This window comes from Rana temporaria, chromosome 8 (assembly GCF_905171775.1).
Source record: "Rana temporaria chromosome 8, aRanTem1.1, whole genome shotgun sequence".
In the NCBI taxonomy this organism is placed as follows: domain Eukaryota; kingdom Metazoa; phylum Chordata; class Amphibia; order Anura; family Ranidae; genus Rana; species Rana temporaria.
The window spans coordinates 47,957,377-47,972,325 of NC_053496.1; the positions used below are offsets into that span (position 1 = coordinate 47,957,377).

General features: G+C 45.2%; 1 protein-coding gene across 1 annotated transcript in view; it reads right to left on the reverse strand.

Annotated features, from left to right (window-relative positions):
• The window catches only part of LOC120946906 (transient receptor potential cation channel subfamily V member 6-like), a 70,043-nt gene that overhangs the window by 12,313 nt on the left and 42,781 nt on the right, over positions 1-14,949 (reverse strand). The window contains exons 11-15 of the mRNA XM_040361730.1: positions 13,513-13,589; positions 11,484-11,649; positions 8,522-8,588; positions 3,783-4,051; positions 1,734-1,840 (exon numbers count right to left, since the gene is read on the reverse strand). Coding sequence (XP_040217664.1) covers positions 1,734-1,840; positions 3,783-4,051; positions 8,522-8,588; positions 11,484-11,649; positions 13,513-13,589 — 686 coding nt within the window. The remainder of the gene's footprint in view (positions 1-1,733; positions 1,841-3,782; positions 4,052-8,521; positions 8,589-11,483; positions 11,650-13,512; positions 13,590-14,949) is intronic.

A 14,949-nucleotide genomic window follows, 5' to 3' on the forward strand; every position in this document is an offset into this window, starting at 1 on the left:
TATTTATAGCTGCTGGCTTTTAATATTTTTTTTGGGGCGGACCTCCGTTTTAATGTGGTGATTTTTGTGCAAGATTCACTTTAACATCTAATGGCTGCAGACAGTGCGGTATTTAAGCCTAGGCCGACAAGGCCCAGGCCTAGGGCTGCACTTTGTGAGGCAGTTAAAAAGAGCCCACCTGCCTTCCCCGAGTCCAGACTCCCACAGCCATCTCCCACATAAATGCAGCCCCCGGCGGCCTGCTTGCTGCAGCGGTACTTGTTAGTATGGTGTGACGGCGTGCTTGGCAGGGGGGGCGGAGTTACTCACATAAGGGGCCGGCGACTGCATGCAATTGGACTGGCAAAGGCGGAGCATAAAGCTCCACCCACCCACGTGCAGCTTTTGTTCACTGCATCATCTCCTGGGGCGGGGTCTGTCTGATGACAGGAGGGGGAGGAGAGAGAGAGAAGCAAGAGGGGAACCCCCTGGCCTGGACAGCAGGTAAAATGTAATAAATAACTGCTTGGCACACAGAAGTAAATTTGCACTCAATATGGAAATTAATATACAGATCATGCTATTGCAATAAAGTGATCCATGCTGGAAACTCATTAAACAGTCCACCTTCAGTGAAAGTTCATGTACTGCAATAGCATGATCTGTATATTAATAAACTTTCACTGAATGTGGTCCGTTTAATGAGTTTGCATTGAATTCAGCATGTGCAAAGTATTCCATGTGTGCTGAAATCAATGCAAACTCATTAAAGAGGTTGAGCCTGCACTGATTAGGTGGCACTCTTAAAGTGGAATTCCACCCAAAAATGGAACTTACACTTTTTGGAAAACTCCCCCCCCCCCCCTCCTGTGTCACATTTGGAACCTTTCAGGGGAGCAGATACCTGTCTAATACAGGCATTTGCTCCCACTTCCTGGCATAAATCACCTTGTGATCTACGCCACTCCCAGCACCTACACTGTACCCCCGCTGTCTTCTGGGAGACACACAGCTCCCAGAAAACAGCGGGGACCAGTGAAGAGGCGCAGCGCAACTCTTGCATGCGCAGTAGGGAACCGGGAAGTGAAGCTGTAATGCTTCACTTCTTGATTCCCTGACCGAGAATGTCGGCGGCAGCAGTGGATCCACGAGCCGCAGATCGGTTACCAACATTGCGGCGCCCTGGACAAGCAAGTATCCATATATTAAAAGTCAGCAGCTGCTGTATTTTTAGCTGCTGACTTTTAATATGTTTTTTTAGTGGGACCTCCGCATTAAGCTGCACTGATAAGGCAGCACTGATAGCCACTAATAAGCTATACTGGTGAGGCTGAATTGTCGGGCACTGGAGAAGCTGCATTAATGGGCACTGGCGAGGCTGCTACGATGTGCACCTGTGAGGCTGCACTGATGGGCACCGGTGAGGCTGCACTGATGGGCACCGGTGAGGCGGCATTGAAGGATAGTGATGAGGCTACACTTGGTATACACTTTTAATGTAGAGAGAGGAACAGGTGGAGCTCTAAGACGAAAAGGTGGAGCCTAAAAAGTAAGGGGTCTGGTTTACAAATGACAGGGCGGGTCTTAAACTGAAAGGGGCGTGACCTTGACAAGAAGGGGTGGGTCATATTTAAATAAGGGGTGTGTGAGTTTAGTCAGGCCTAGGGCAGCACAAAATCTAAATACACCACTGGCTACAGGCATTAAATAAAATCAAAACAAGATATGCAAAATGAAATAAAAATGTATAATACCTAAAATACCAGCGGTTCCCAAGCCCGTATTCAGATCCACAAACACCGAGGCGAGGTATAAAGTACTGAGGAAGTTTACTCTCCAGCATCACTGTGGTTGCAGCAAGCTGTATGGCAGAAATGAATATACTAGTTGGTAAAGGGCTACAAAACTTAATAAAAGCTTACATCTTTTGATATTTTTTTCTTTTTTAATTTAACTTTATTGCCATTATAAGGGTGCTGGCAAGCCCCTTATATAAGAGCACAGAGCAGGCAACAGGTTCTCTTTATGTAGACATCAGTGCTCTATTATACATCTAATATCACCTCTGCACTCCGTTGAAGCCGATTCAGCTCAAACTGTACTCAGCTTCTTCCCGGGAAAGAGCAGCTAGGGTTTGACAGCTTTGAACCAGAATGTGCTCAGAGCTGAGCGCTTCCAGGTTCATACTCAGGGCTGCCATCAGGGGGGTACAGGCAATAAACCTGTAAGGGGGTCTGACCATCCAGGGGCGTCCGGGCCCCTGGATTTCTATTTTTTCGTCTGACTTTAGCAACTTGTGGCAGGAGAGAGAAGAGAAGACTTGACTTTGTTATGTTAGTTACCACAAGCCCCCCCCCCCAAGCTTATCTCGTGGCAGGAAAGAGAGGAGCCCCCCCCCCCCCTAGGTTCTCTGCCCCAGGGGGGCTCTACCTAAAGCTGTGTAAGGGGCCCCAAAAATTTGTGATGACTGCCCTGTTCATACTACAGATGTTCACTAATCTCCTGCAGCTCTCTATCCTGACACCTGCCATAGAGGTCCTGGGCACCCAAAAGGACCAAGTAAGCCTGAGACACGTGGCGAGGGGAAAATAAATGACACATTCCTAAGCATGTATTAGTGATCAGGAGGCTGTACCTAGGTGCTAGTTAGGAGAAAAGAAATGTAAACAAACTTACAGTCCGGTGTTTGTTCTTTAACCGCTTAAGGACCGCCTCCTGCCCATTTACGTCGGCAGAATGGCACGGCTGGGTACGTACAGGTACGTCCTCTGTTAGTGCCCAGCCTTGCGTCGCGGGCGCGCCCGCAACCCGGTCCGAAGGTCCGGGACAGCGGGACTCGCGGACCCCATCGCCGCTGGAGTACCGCAATCGGTCCCCGGAGCTGAAGAACGGGGAGAGCTGTATGTAAACACAGCTTTCCTGTTCTTCACTGTGGCGCCCGCATTGATTGTGTGTTCCCTTATATAGGGAATCACAATCAATGGCGTCACATCTACAGCCACACCCCCCTACAGTTAGAAAAACATATGAGATCACACATAACCCCTTCAGCGCCCCCTTGTGGTTAACTCCCAAACTGCAATTGTCATTTTCACAGTAAACAATGCATTTTTATAGCACTTTTTGCTGTGAAAATGACAATGGTCCTAAAATATAAATTTTGCGCAAACCAACCGATAAACGCTTATTGCGATTTTGTTTACCAAAAATAGGTAGAAGAATCGGCCAAAACTGAGGAAATTTTTTTTTTTATATATATATTTTTGGGGGATATTTATTATAGCAAAAAGTAAAAAAATATTGCATTTGTTTCAAAATTGTCGCTCTATTTTTGTTTATAACGCAAAAAATAAAAACCGCAGAGGTGATCAAATACCACCAAAAGAAAGCTCTATTTGTGGGAAAAAAAGGATGCCAATTTTGTTTGGGAGCCACGTCGCACGACGGCGCAATTGTCAGTTAAAGCGACACAGTGCCGAATCGCAAAAACTGGCCGGGTCCTTTAGATGCCTGAAGGGCCAGGTCTTAAGTGGTTAAATGCCGCCACCACAATTGGTTTGGCAGTGGCGGTAGCAGCGAAAGGTTTAATGCATAGCGGGTTTTTACACATTTTCTTTATTATAGTCAGGACTAAGAAATATCACGTTTACAAATTCTTTTTCGTTTTTCTATTTTTAGAACTTTTCGCACTCAATGCAAACACACTTCCCTGAAATATTACGTGCACCTGTTATATGTATAATGCATGAATTAGCTCTTTGTGCTTTCTGGGAAAATACCCCAATTCCTGATTTTCAACTGACCTGGGCCCTCCACAGCTCATCTCGCTCCTGCGCCAACCTCCAATGGGTATCCCCCATCATGGCAATTAATAGGTTTAGCATCATGACGTTGGAGATTAAGGTGAAGGGGAAATATATCACACCATACATGACGGGTAGGTCTACATCGTAGTTGGCCGGTGAGTTGATGACATTGATGAAGAGCTGGTATGTGCTGTAGAGTGACATAGGATAGCTGTAAAACACCCCCAACTGATTTGGATCCTCTGTCTGGAATGCTATGTACAATGCTATAATGGAAACAAGAAAAGGATTGTTAATGGAATAACACAACAGACATTGGGAGTCCCATACAACCCCCAAACTTAGAACTCTTTTTGGCAAACCATTCTTCCCTCCATAGACGTCCTCCTGCCTCTCCTTTTCTACCCTCTAGGGTGAACCCTTCCTTCCCCCATGATGGCATCTACTCAAAAAACTGCTCCACATTTTCTATTTCCTCCAAAACACATGCACTGCCCCAGCTTTTCCATAGATTAACCCCCCCTAACCCCCCCCCCCTCCTGGCTCATCATCAGATGGATCTACCATATATGTCCTCTATTAACAGCCTACTCCACCACTAATACCTTTCTGGACTGCAATCCCATCTCCCACCTGCACCATCAAAGTCATTCCACTACCCTGTGGACTACTGTCTACCATCCATGAACCTAACCCTCCCATCCCCCTTGTCACTCACTCCCCTATACCAAAGTTCCCCACCATTATTTTGATGCCCCATTTGCAAGCTGATGTGTCTGTCTTATTTAACTAACTTTTAGGCAGGTGCAGTCTACTTTCTCCACTGCAGGTGGTGCTCTTCTGGAGTAGGGATGAGCTCCAGCGTGTTCGCATAGTACACGTGCAGAGCCCGCCAGGAAGTGTGCACGGAGCTGCGCTAATCACAGCCAGGGGGACATTGTTCCGATGCTCTGCTGCAGAGATCGGGAAATGTCTCCCTGGCTGTGATTAGCGCAGCGCCGTGCAGACTTCCTGGCGGGCTCTGCACGTGTACTATGCAAACACGCTGGAACTCATCCCTATTCTGCAGAGGCACTGCAGTTGGAGAGGAAGTCGGGAGGAACATGGTTCCTCTATGGTTTCCTGGGGAAGCCATCCCATTGGATGCTGCCACCCCCATGCGACTCTAGAAGCCATCTTGGGTCAGGCAGAGCCTCTTTAAGGCCCCCGGCTCCCAGATTTGCTGTGCATTTTTGTGGTAGAGTAGGGACAGGTACCCCACCAGGTTTGGACAGAGCTAGCTGCAGGGAAACGTTCCTGACAAGGAGGGAAAGCAAAGGACTTGCACATTTTCGGGACATCTGCCTGCATGGGCACAAGACAACCAGGCCTCACCCTCTCTACAGGAGTCAGTTGTTGTTGTAAATGTGAGTGTTCCCAGTTAGGCTGCCTTACCACTGTTATTTGTGAACTGTCTCTGCATTAATTCAATACAAGTTATTTCATTGCCCTGGGACTGAGTGTATTATTGCCACTGCACAATGCGGCACCTCACCTTTAAACAACCCCCCCCAACATTCTCCACTTCCACTCTACTCCAAACTTCCAAGGATGCAAGACAAGTGCAAGACAAGTACTGTTAGGAAAGATCATATGCTGGGAGTGATATTGTGAAGCCCTTTAAAAGGAACCGGGCAGGACAGAGTTCTACAAGTTGTCAGTGCTTGTTTTTGAGGATGCAAGCTCTGGGGCTGTCACCCTTCCTTTAGGCCGGGTTCACACCTATGCGAATTGAGTGCGGCTTAAACCGCATCCAATACGCAGAACATTTCTAAATACATTGTTTTCAATGAGGCTGGTTCACATATGTGCGATGCATTCGCCACTGCGCATTGCAGTAAAAACATGTGCGGATTTTATGCCTTGCGGTGCGGCTCAGGTGCGAATTCAGATCCATTATCTTCTATGGGTACGCATCTAATTCGCAGATGTGTTCAGTTCTCTTCAGGAATTTCTCTCATTCAGCTCAATACACTTCTCCCCCACTCTCCTCTCACCTGTAACTTCTCCCAGGTCTCCAAATTAGCATCTAAAACATTGCTAATCTGCTGAACACTTCTGTAATCTCTCTGCAAAGATAAGAGAGCTGAAATTCGCACGCACAAGTGTGATTCCGGCCTTACTATTAGCTGCTCACAGACCAGAAACAAGGATGATCAGATCACATCTCAGCACTTCTTTAGCTGCATGCTTGTTTTCGGATAGAAATCCTCTATTAAGACAACATTTTGATAAGAAAAGTATGGTTATCCCAGGTCATTTACTTGCTAGCGAGAAAAACAAGGACAAGGATAACAGCCCTGGAGCTTGCAAAAAAAAAAAAGTCAGCAATTGCAACTTCTATATTATTCTCTCTGGACAAGTTGTCTTTCAAATGCAACTCGTATAAGAGCAGTGTGAACAGCAAGCTTTGACAAAGCATTTACAGAGCTTTTAGCAAGCTTTGTTGAAGCTTTTAACCACGTCCCGCCCGGCCTATAGCAAAATGACGCCCGAGCGGGGGGTTAGTTATCCTGCCTGGGCATCATATGACATGCAGCAGGATAAGCCACTTGGGCACGCAGATCGGCGATTGGTGGTACGGTCTCCGATCTTGGTAAACAGCCTATGACAGTGGTCTCAAAGTACCGGCCCGCGGACCAGTTATAAATGGCCCGCAGGCAGGGTGGAAGCGAGGGGAGCAAAAAAAAAAAAAAAAAAATATTTTTTTTTTTTTTTTTTTTTAGCTGGAGCCATCTGGTGGTGAGCCGTTGGTATTACAAGTTATTACCACCAGATGTGAGCTGGCGCCATCTGGTGGTGGCCGTTGGTATTACAAGTTAAGCATTACAAGTTAAACAGCAATTCTAATGTCATTTTACACTATTTTCAGTGCCATATTCTTCCCTCTAAAGAAAACCCACAAACATTATATATATTTTTTATCCTAACACCCTAGAGAATAAAATAGCGATCGTTGCAATACTTTCTGTTACGCCGTATTTGCGCAGCGGTCTTACAAGCGCACTTTTTTGGGAAAAAATTACACTTCTTTTAATTAAAAAATAAGACAACAGTAAAGTTATCCCCATTTTTTTTAATATTATGAAAGATAATGTTACGCCGAGTAAATTCATACCCAACATGTCACGCTTCAAAATTGTGTCCGCTTGTGGAATGCCGACAAACTTTTTTACCCTTTAAAATCTTCATAGGCGACGTTTAAAAAAATCTACAGGTTGCATGTTTTAAGTTACAGAGGAGCTAGAATTATTGCTCTCACTCTACCAATCGCGGCGATACCTCACATGTGTGGTTTGAACACCGTTTACATATGCGGGCGCTGCTCACGTATGTGTTCGCTTCTGCGCGCAAGCTCGTCGGGACGGGGTGTGTTTTCTGGCTCCTAACTTTTTTAGCTGGCTCCTAGATTCCAAGCAAATTTGTCAAACCCTGACTTACACCAGTGCTGGTGGTAATAATGCGCTCGCTGACACCAGTGCTGGTGGTAATAATGCGCTCGCTGACACCAGTGCTGGGGGTTAATAATGTGTTCGCTGACACCAGTACTGTTGTTTTTGAAGTTTGAAAGTTTGCATGCGGCCCCCCATGGCATATGAAAACTTGTCTTGTGGCCCTCAGGTAATTTGAGTTTGAGACCCCTGGCCTATGATGTAGGTGCTTTACCATGTGATCAGCTGTGACCAATGACAGCTGATCACACCGGTAACCAGGAAGTTCCGGTATTCTGCTGCACTCAGTTCGCGCTGACAGGACGTGAGTAGAGGGGAGAATGTCAGCGGCTCTCCTGAGGTGGGGGTCTGCACTGATGATCAGCGCAGCCTCCATCAAAGGTGCTTACAACAGATGCCAATCAGTGCCCTTTACAAATGCCAATCAGTGTCCATCAGTAACGCCTTTCAGCCTGTCGATGCCTCCTCATCAGTGCTGCCTATCAGTGCTGCATATTAGTGCCTCCTCAGCAGTGCCACCTCATCAGTACCCATCAGTGAAGGAGAAAATGTATTTATTTACAAAATTATAAACAAATTTGTTTTTTTTTTAAATTTGTTTAGCAAAAAATAGAAAGCTCAGAGGTGATCAAATACCACCAAAAGAAAGCTCTATTTGTGGAGAAAAATGTATAAAAATGAATTTTAGGTACAGTGTAGCATGTCCGCGCAATTGTCATTCAAAGTGTAACAGCACTGAAAGCTGAAAATTGGTCTGGGCAGGAAGGGGGTGAAAGTGCCCGGTAATGAGGTGGTTAAAGTACCAGTCAGCTCCATTTTGTAAATGTTGAACACAAAACCTTATAGGAGCTTTGATTGCCACTTCTTGAAGCTTGTTAGAATCCTGTTGAAGCCTGCTAGCAGCTTGTTTAAAGTGGCAATCAACACTCTTATTAGGTTCTGTGTTCAACATTTACAAACTGGAGTAGAATGGTACTTTAAAAGCTACAACAAAGCATGCTGAAAGCTCCCTGAATGCTTTGTCAAAGCTTGCTGTTCACATTGCTCTTATACTGACAAACTGAAGCCTGTGTAAAACAGGCTTTACGGAGGCTGCAATGCTGGAACGAATAAAAGGTGGGAAACCCAGACCACTGGAGAGAGGTCACTATAAACACTTTTTTATCGCAGGGACCTTTCATCTGAATCTTTTTTTTAGCTTGACAGGATCCCTTTAAGTCAGGATTTGTGGACCAAATTTATCACCTGTTCCAAAGCCGACAATGACCACCAGCATGAGCCAGCAGAACCTCAGGAGGTCACCAAATATGATCTGAAAAAAATACACTTGTTAGGTTTCTCCATTACAGAAACACCTGGTAAAATTGAAAAGCGATTGAGTGACAATCTGATCGTTAGTAAAGAGCTTTCGAGAGCCGATTACGACAACTCATACAAAATTATCCGATGGGACAAACAGGAAAGAATTTCTTGCACGATTTTCGTTAAATCAGTACAGTTGTCATCAGAAAATACAATACAACACGACATCACTTCCAAATTTTCGATATTATAATACAATATTCTGTCATATGAGAATTTTCATAACTTTGGTAACCTCTTATTTTCGATATGAGACTAGCATGCAAAAAATAAAAAAAATAGACGATCATTCGTCCGATAATCTCATCATGTGTACCAGGCAAAAGGAGTTGATTTTCTAAACCTGGAGGTCGCAAAAACAGGTGCAGATTTGCATGGAAGCCAATCAGCATCTAACTTTAGCTTGTTCAATTAACTACCGTATTTATCGGCATATAACACGCACAGGCGTATAACACGCGCCCTAACTTTAGGAGGGACGTTTCAGGAAAAAAACTTTCCACAGCCCCCTGCGTATAACACGCAGGCACAGTTTACCCTCTATTTTCAGGGTAAAAAAGTGAGTGTTATACACCAATGAATACAGTACTTGCAGACCAGCCTCCGCAGTTCTACGGCAGCAGGTCGGCTCCCCTGCACAAGAGCCCGTAGCTCTACGTCGCCTCGCGAAGCGGCCACTAGGGGCGCGCACTCCCCCCGCTCGTCCTTATCCAGAAGCGCGTACCCGGCGGGTGCGATCACCGCCGGGCACCCACGATCGCTCATTACAGAGCGAGAACCGGGAGCTGTGTGTGTAAACAAACAGCTCCCGGTCCTGTCAGGGGAGAAATGCCTGACAGTCTGTTCATACAATGTATGTTCATTGTTCAGCGATCAGTCATTTCCCCTAGTGAGTCCACCCAGGGAACATGCCAAACCCCTTTCCCGCCCCCTAGTGTTAACCCCTTCCCTGCCAGTGACATTTTTATAGTAATCAATGCATTTTTATAGCACTGATCGCTATAAAAATGCCAATGGTCCCAAAAATGTATCAAAAGTGTCCGAAGTGTCCGCCATAATGTCGCAGTACCGAAAAAAAAAAAACGCTCATCGCCGCCATTACTAGTAAAAAAAAATATATATATTAATAAAAATGCCATAAAACTACCCCCTATTTTGTAGACGCTATAACTTTTGCGAAGACCAATCAATAAACACTTATTGCTTTTTTCTTTTATGAAAAATATGTAGAAGAATACGTATCGGCCTAAACTGAGGAAAAAAGTTGTTTTTTTTTATATATTTTTGGGTGATATTCATTAAAATTACATAAATATATCCCATAGTTTGTAGATGCTTAAACTTTTGCGCAAAGCAATCAACTTTCGAAGATGGGAATGAGGGACACCTATTGGTAAAATTATGTAGACAAAGAACACACCCACTACCACACCCTCTTAAAGCGGGAGTTCACCCGAATTTTTTTTTTTTTAACATTAGATTAATGCTCATTTTGTGAAGGGGAATCGGGTGTTTTTTTTTAAATCGAAGCAGTACTTACCGTTTTAGAGAGCGATCTTCCCTGCCGCTTCCGGGTATGGTCTTCGGGACTGGGCGTTCCTATTTGATTGACAGGCTTCCGACGGTCGCATACATCGCGTCACGAGTAGCCGAAAGAAGCCAAACGTCGGCGCGGCTCTATACGGCGCCTGCGCACCGACGTCCGGCTACTTTCGGAAAATCGTGACGCGATGTATGTGACCGTCGGAAGCCTGTCAATCAAGTAGGAACGCCCAGTCCCGAAGACCATACCCGGAAGCGGCGGAGAAGATGCATCTCTAAAACGGTAAGTACTGCTTCGATTGTAAAAAAAACACCCGATTCCCCTTGACAAAACGAGCCTCAATCTAATGTTAAAAAAAGGTTTTTGGGTGAACCTCCACTTTAAAATAAGAATTATACAAAAAAAATACAAAAAAATTGTTACCTCCACAACTGCATTTTTTTTTTTTTACCACTACTATTCCTTTATATTGGCTTTTGAAATTTACAAATGCTGCAATTTTGAAATCAGATGAAAGGTTTAGTGCTGGAAATGTATTGTATTAGATGGTTTGACAGTTTGGTTGCAGAAATAAGCTAAAGTGACAGTTAGCAATCCTGGCATTCCAGGAATGTAAAGTTTTTTAAACCTGTTAAATCAATGGGTTTAGTTCTGCTTTACTGCTGTTTAGGGGCTCTGGGCTTCAGCAAAATGTCCGCCTCCAGTAAGAAGAAACAGGAGTAATGCTGAGGGCAATTTACAGCGCACACAATTTTTTGTAGTATACTTACTAATGTGGAATGCATGTTCCTTGCTAATGAACGTTATTTTTTTTATCAAGTTGTTATGGGTAAAGTTCCGCTTTAAACATGTCAATGTATATTGTATAGGCAACGGTTTAAAAGCCCCCTTATAGGCCATCAGTTAAGCATTACAAAGCAGGTCCTTGATGGCCAGGAAAACTGTCAATGGGGAGCCGGAAATAACATCACTTCCGGGTCAACAACTAGAAGGGGAGGAGTGTGTGCCCGCTCTCCCCCCCCCCCCACTTCTCTACCTAGCGGCACCCACTATGCCAGCGCCGAGCCTGCAGATGGGTAAGCAGAGCCCGGGATGCACGGGTGTGGGGGGCGTGCATGGGGTGTGTGCAGCATTTTGGTGGAAGCCCAGGTGCCAGGTTGAAACTTCTGGTTGCAATGGCAACCTGGCGCCTGGGGTTTGTCTAGCCCTGGCATACGCTATATTTTATTTGCCATTTTCTTCCCCACCGAGTTACCAATAAAGTACCACTCACCCATGATAACTTTTGAAGGGGGTGCTTACCTTGCGAACCATAATAGTGAAGGGTCCCAACATCTCAAACCCTCGAGCGAAGTACAAAACATACCACCATCCGGACACCAGAGCCAGAGACATGGGAATCACCTCTCCGCCCGAGCTGGTGAGTCTCAGGGCAAGTGTTAGGAGCACCGAGCAACTGAAGAAAACCCTATAATGACAGAATAATTTAACAAACACAATAGGAATTATGTGATGGGTCAGAAAAATAGAAAGCTTGATCTTTAATGCACCAGGCAAAAATAAAAATAAAAAATGGTGTACCAACACTTTAAAATGACAAAAAAGCTGCAATACTCCTCTTCACTGGCACGGCCCCTGCAGTAATTTCTTTCTGCCACTAGATGTCCTCAGTCTTCCTGGGATGAATGATGCCAAGTGGGAAAGGATTAGAACCGCTGTTGGGTTTTTATTAAATTGTCAGGACTCGTTTAGACATGAGGGCCCAGATTCACAGAGTGTGGGCGCATATTAGGCTGCCGTAGGGCAAACAATGTACCCTACGCCAACGCAGCACAGAGAGGCAAGCACTGCATTCAGCAAGCCAGTGCTCCCAACGGTGCACCAGCGTGGCGTGGGTTTTGAAGGCGTACATCGGCGTAGGTGGAAGTGGGCGTGAACCCATGCAAATGAGGCGTGACCCCATGCAAATGATGGACCGAGCGCCAGACAGGTACGTATTACGAACTGCGCATGCTCCGTGACAACAGCACCCCCCCATGCGCCTGCTCACAACCACACCTGTATGGTGGCCACAAGGCCTGCTATGGTTGCGGTATTGTAGCTCAGCATTTAAAGAGTTAAATCTGTGGACATGTTTAATCAAATAAAGGGTTAAATCAGACCTTCTCACTGGCTGTCAAATGCCCTTTGACAAGCGGTGCAACACGAATAGCTCGCAGGTCTGAACGAGTCCGAACTGATCAATAAAAACCCAACGGTGGTTCTAATCCTTTCCCACTGAGGCAGAAAGAAATGATTGCATGGGCAGTGCCAGTAAATAGTTTTTGCATGTGTACATCCATGAGTTCAGACCTGCGTTCAGGTAGGCAATCTGGGGGGGGGGGGGCACTCTATCCAAAACCAAACAAGCTAAACTCCAGCCAAGAAAACAGACAGAATGGTGTCCTGTCTGAAATGGGAACCCAGGACTCCATAAATAGACAGTGGCCACAGAAAATTAAAATGGCTGCTCACATTTGTCAGTTGGTACCACCACTAAATTTCACCCATTCAAATGAATGGGGTTGCACTACAACCGCCCTGCAACCAACTGCTATGCATAGTGGGTCAGTATTTTGAGGGTTGAAGCAAACTTTACATTTCTGGAGTTATCTTTTAACTGTCAAAATATCTGTGATTTATATACCCAAAACCTTACTCTAAAGCCAGGAAGGTGCCCCCCCCCCCCTATCCCCACTTTATAACTAGAATAAAAACAGCAATATAGTAAAACTGAAGATTAATCTGCTTGTATCCAACATAGCAACAATAGATCCCCCAGCAATAATAGCCCCCCCCCCCCAACAACACTAGACCCACCCCAGCAACAGTAGATCCTCTAAGCAACAATAGACCTCACCCCAATCAACGATCGATCCCCCAGAATAATAGCAACACTAGACCCACCCCAGCAACAACAGATCCCTCACAAAACATTATACCCCTTAGCAACAATGGACCGCTCATTACAAAATACCATTCGAGTAACAATAGATCCTCCCCTGCAGCAATAAACTCCCAGTAACAACAACAGATTTACCAGCAGCCAGCAAAAATAGACCCCTCCCTCAACAATTAATCCCCCAGAAACAATAGACCCCCACACAGAAAGATTTCTTCCAGCACCAATAGACCCTCCCGCACACCCCAGTACTCCTTGCCATTACATACATTGTGTGCTGGAGGTGCCAGAGCTACGTTCCCCCCCCACGTTCCTGCTGAAAACAATACCTCCCTAGTCCTGAAAATAACAAGTTAAAAATAAAAGCAGTACAGCTTCAACTCCACTCACAGGATAAAGTGAAAAAGTCCTCCGGAAACGTTGTCTTGGAGTAAGGAGATGATTGGGGTGCTCATCAGGACCGAGATCTGTGGAACATCAACAACATGACAGCACCTTCCATTAATGGGGAGTACCAATCTTTGTAGAATACAGAAATCATATTGATTGTGCCAAACTTATCTCATCTATTAGGTCTGTAAACACTATGGAAGCTTTCCCTAACTTCCTGTCTCCTAAAACGTCACCAGTAGGGGGTGTAACAACAGATCATGGGGCACCATAGCACTCCAGGTGCCAACCTATTTTCCTGCCCCTCTCTCTTTGGTTGCTAGGATGCTGTGGCTTGGCCACCAGCATCATTGGTTGCTAGGAGGCAGTTGGGCTGTACAACGTTATTGGTTGTTATGGTGCAGGTAGCTTCCACCACCAAAACACCCAATGGCGCTTTGTATCAGCTGCCCGCATCCTAGCACCCAGCTCAGTAAGATATCGCGTTGCAGTAACAAGCATTCCTGCTTGCGATTCTGAATGCAAGATTTACATTAATTTTCATGTGTCTCGCATAGGACTGACAATTCACCTCAATGGGCTGCGCTATGCACGTTTGTCGTCCAAAAGAAGATCCTGCTCCTTTTTTGGGGCGACAACCCTACGATTTTTATTTTTTTTGGAAATCTATTTTATTTCGAAAAACACATAGGACAATACAAACGTACAATAACACAGCCAACATCTGGCTTACAACACGGCCGAGGACCCGCGTAGGGGTCGCAAGGTAGCAGTACAGAACCAAGATATGTTTGAGCATTTGCGACTACCATAATAAACCATCATCAATGAGGTGGTCTGGCTCAGGGGGATGGTTCAGCAAGACATCAAGCTATGCTATCAGAAATCAAAGAAGCCTCCTAATCTGCTGCCGCAGTGGAGGGTTCCGCCAACCATTTAGACCAGACCCTGACATATTTTTTCAGACAGCCTCTATGTATATAGGTATCTTTGTATAAGGAAAAAGAAAATATCGCGCCAATCTATAAAAATTATTCAGACCTGTGTGACAACACAATTAGTGTAGTGAATAAATGTCCAAAAAAGAAAAAGAAATAATGTCCCTGTAGCATGTGAAATATACCACACTAGCATGTGTGGGAAACATTCAAATCCTTATTGGAATAACCATAGTAGTGAGTTATATTAAAAGTCCAAATAGCTGTGAAGTTTCTTGGGACAAACAACACCCGGTGCACAAATGATTGAGTGAGCCACCACCACATGGACTGGGGCTTACCAGAACACATATAAATAACAGCGTTATTTAAAGATAACAGCAGGGGTCTCCAAGGGGTCTGGTCACAACACAGGATCAATGGATGTACAGCATATATCTTTCACTGGTATCTCCACGGAGGGATAAGATAAACTCGTACTGACAGACTCTCGGACCGT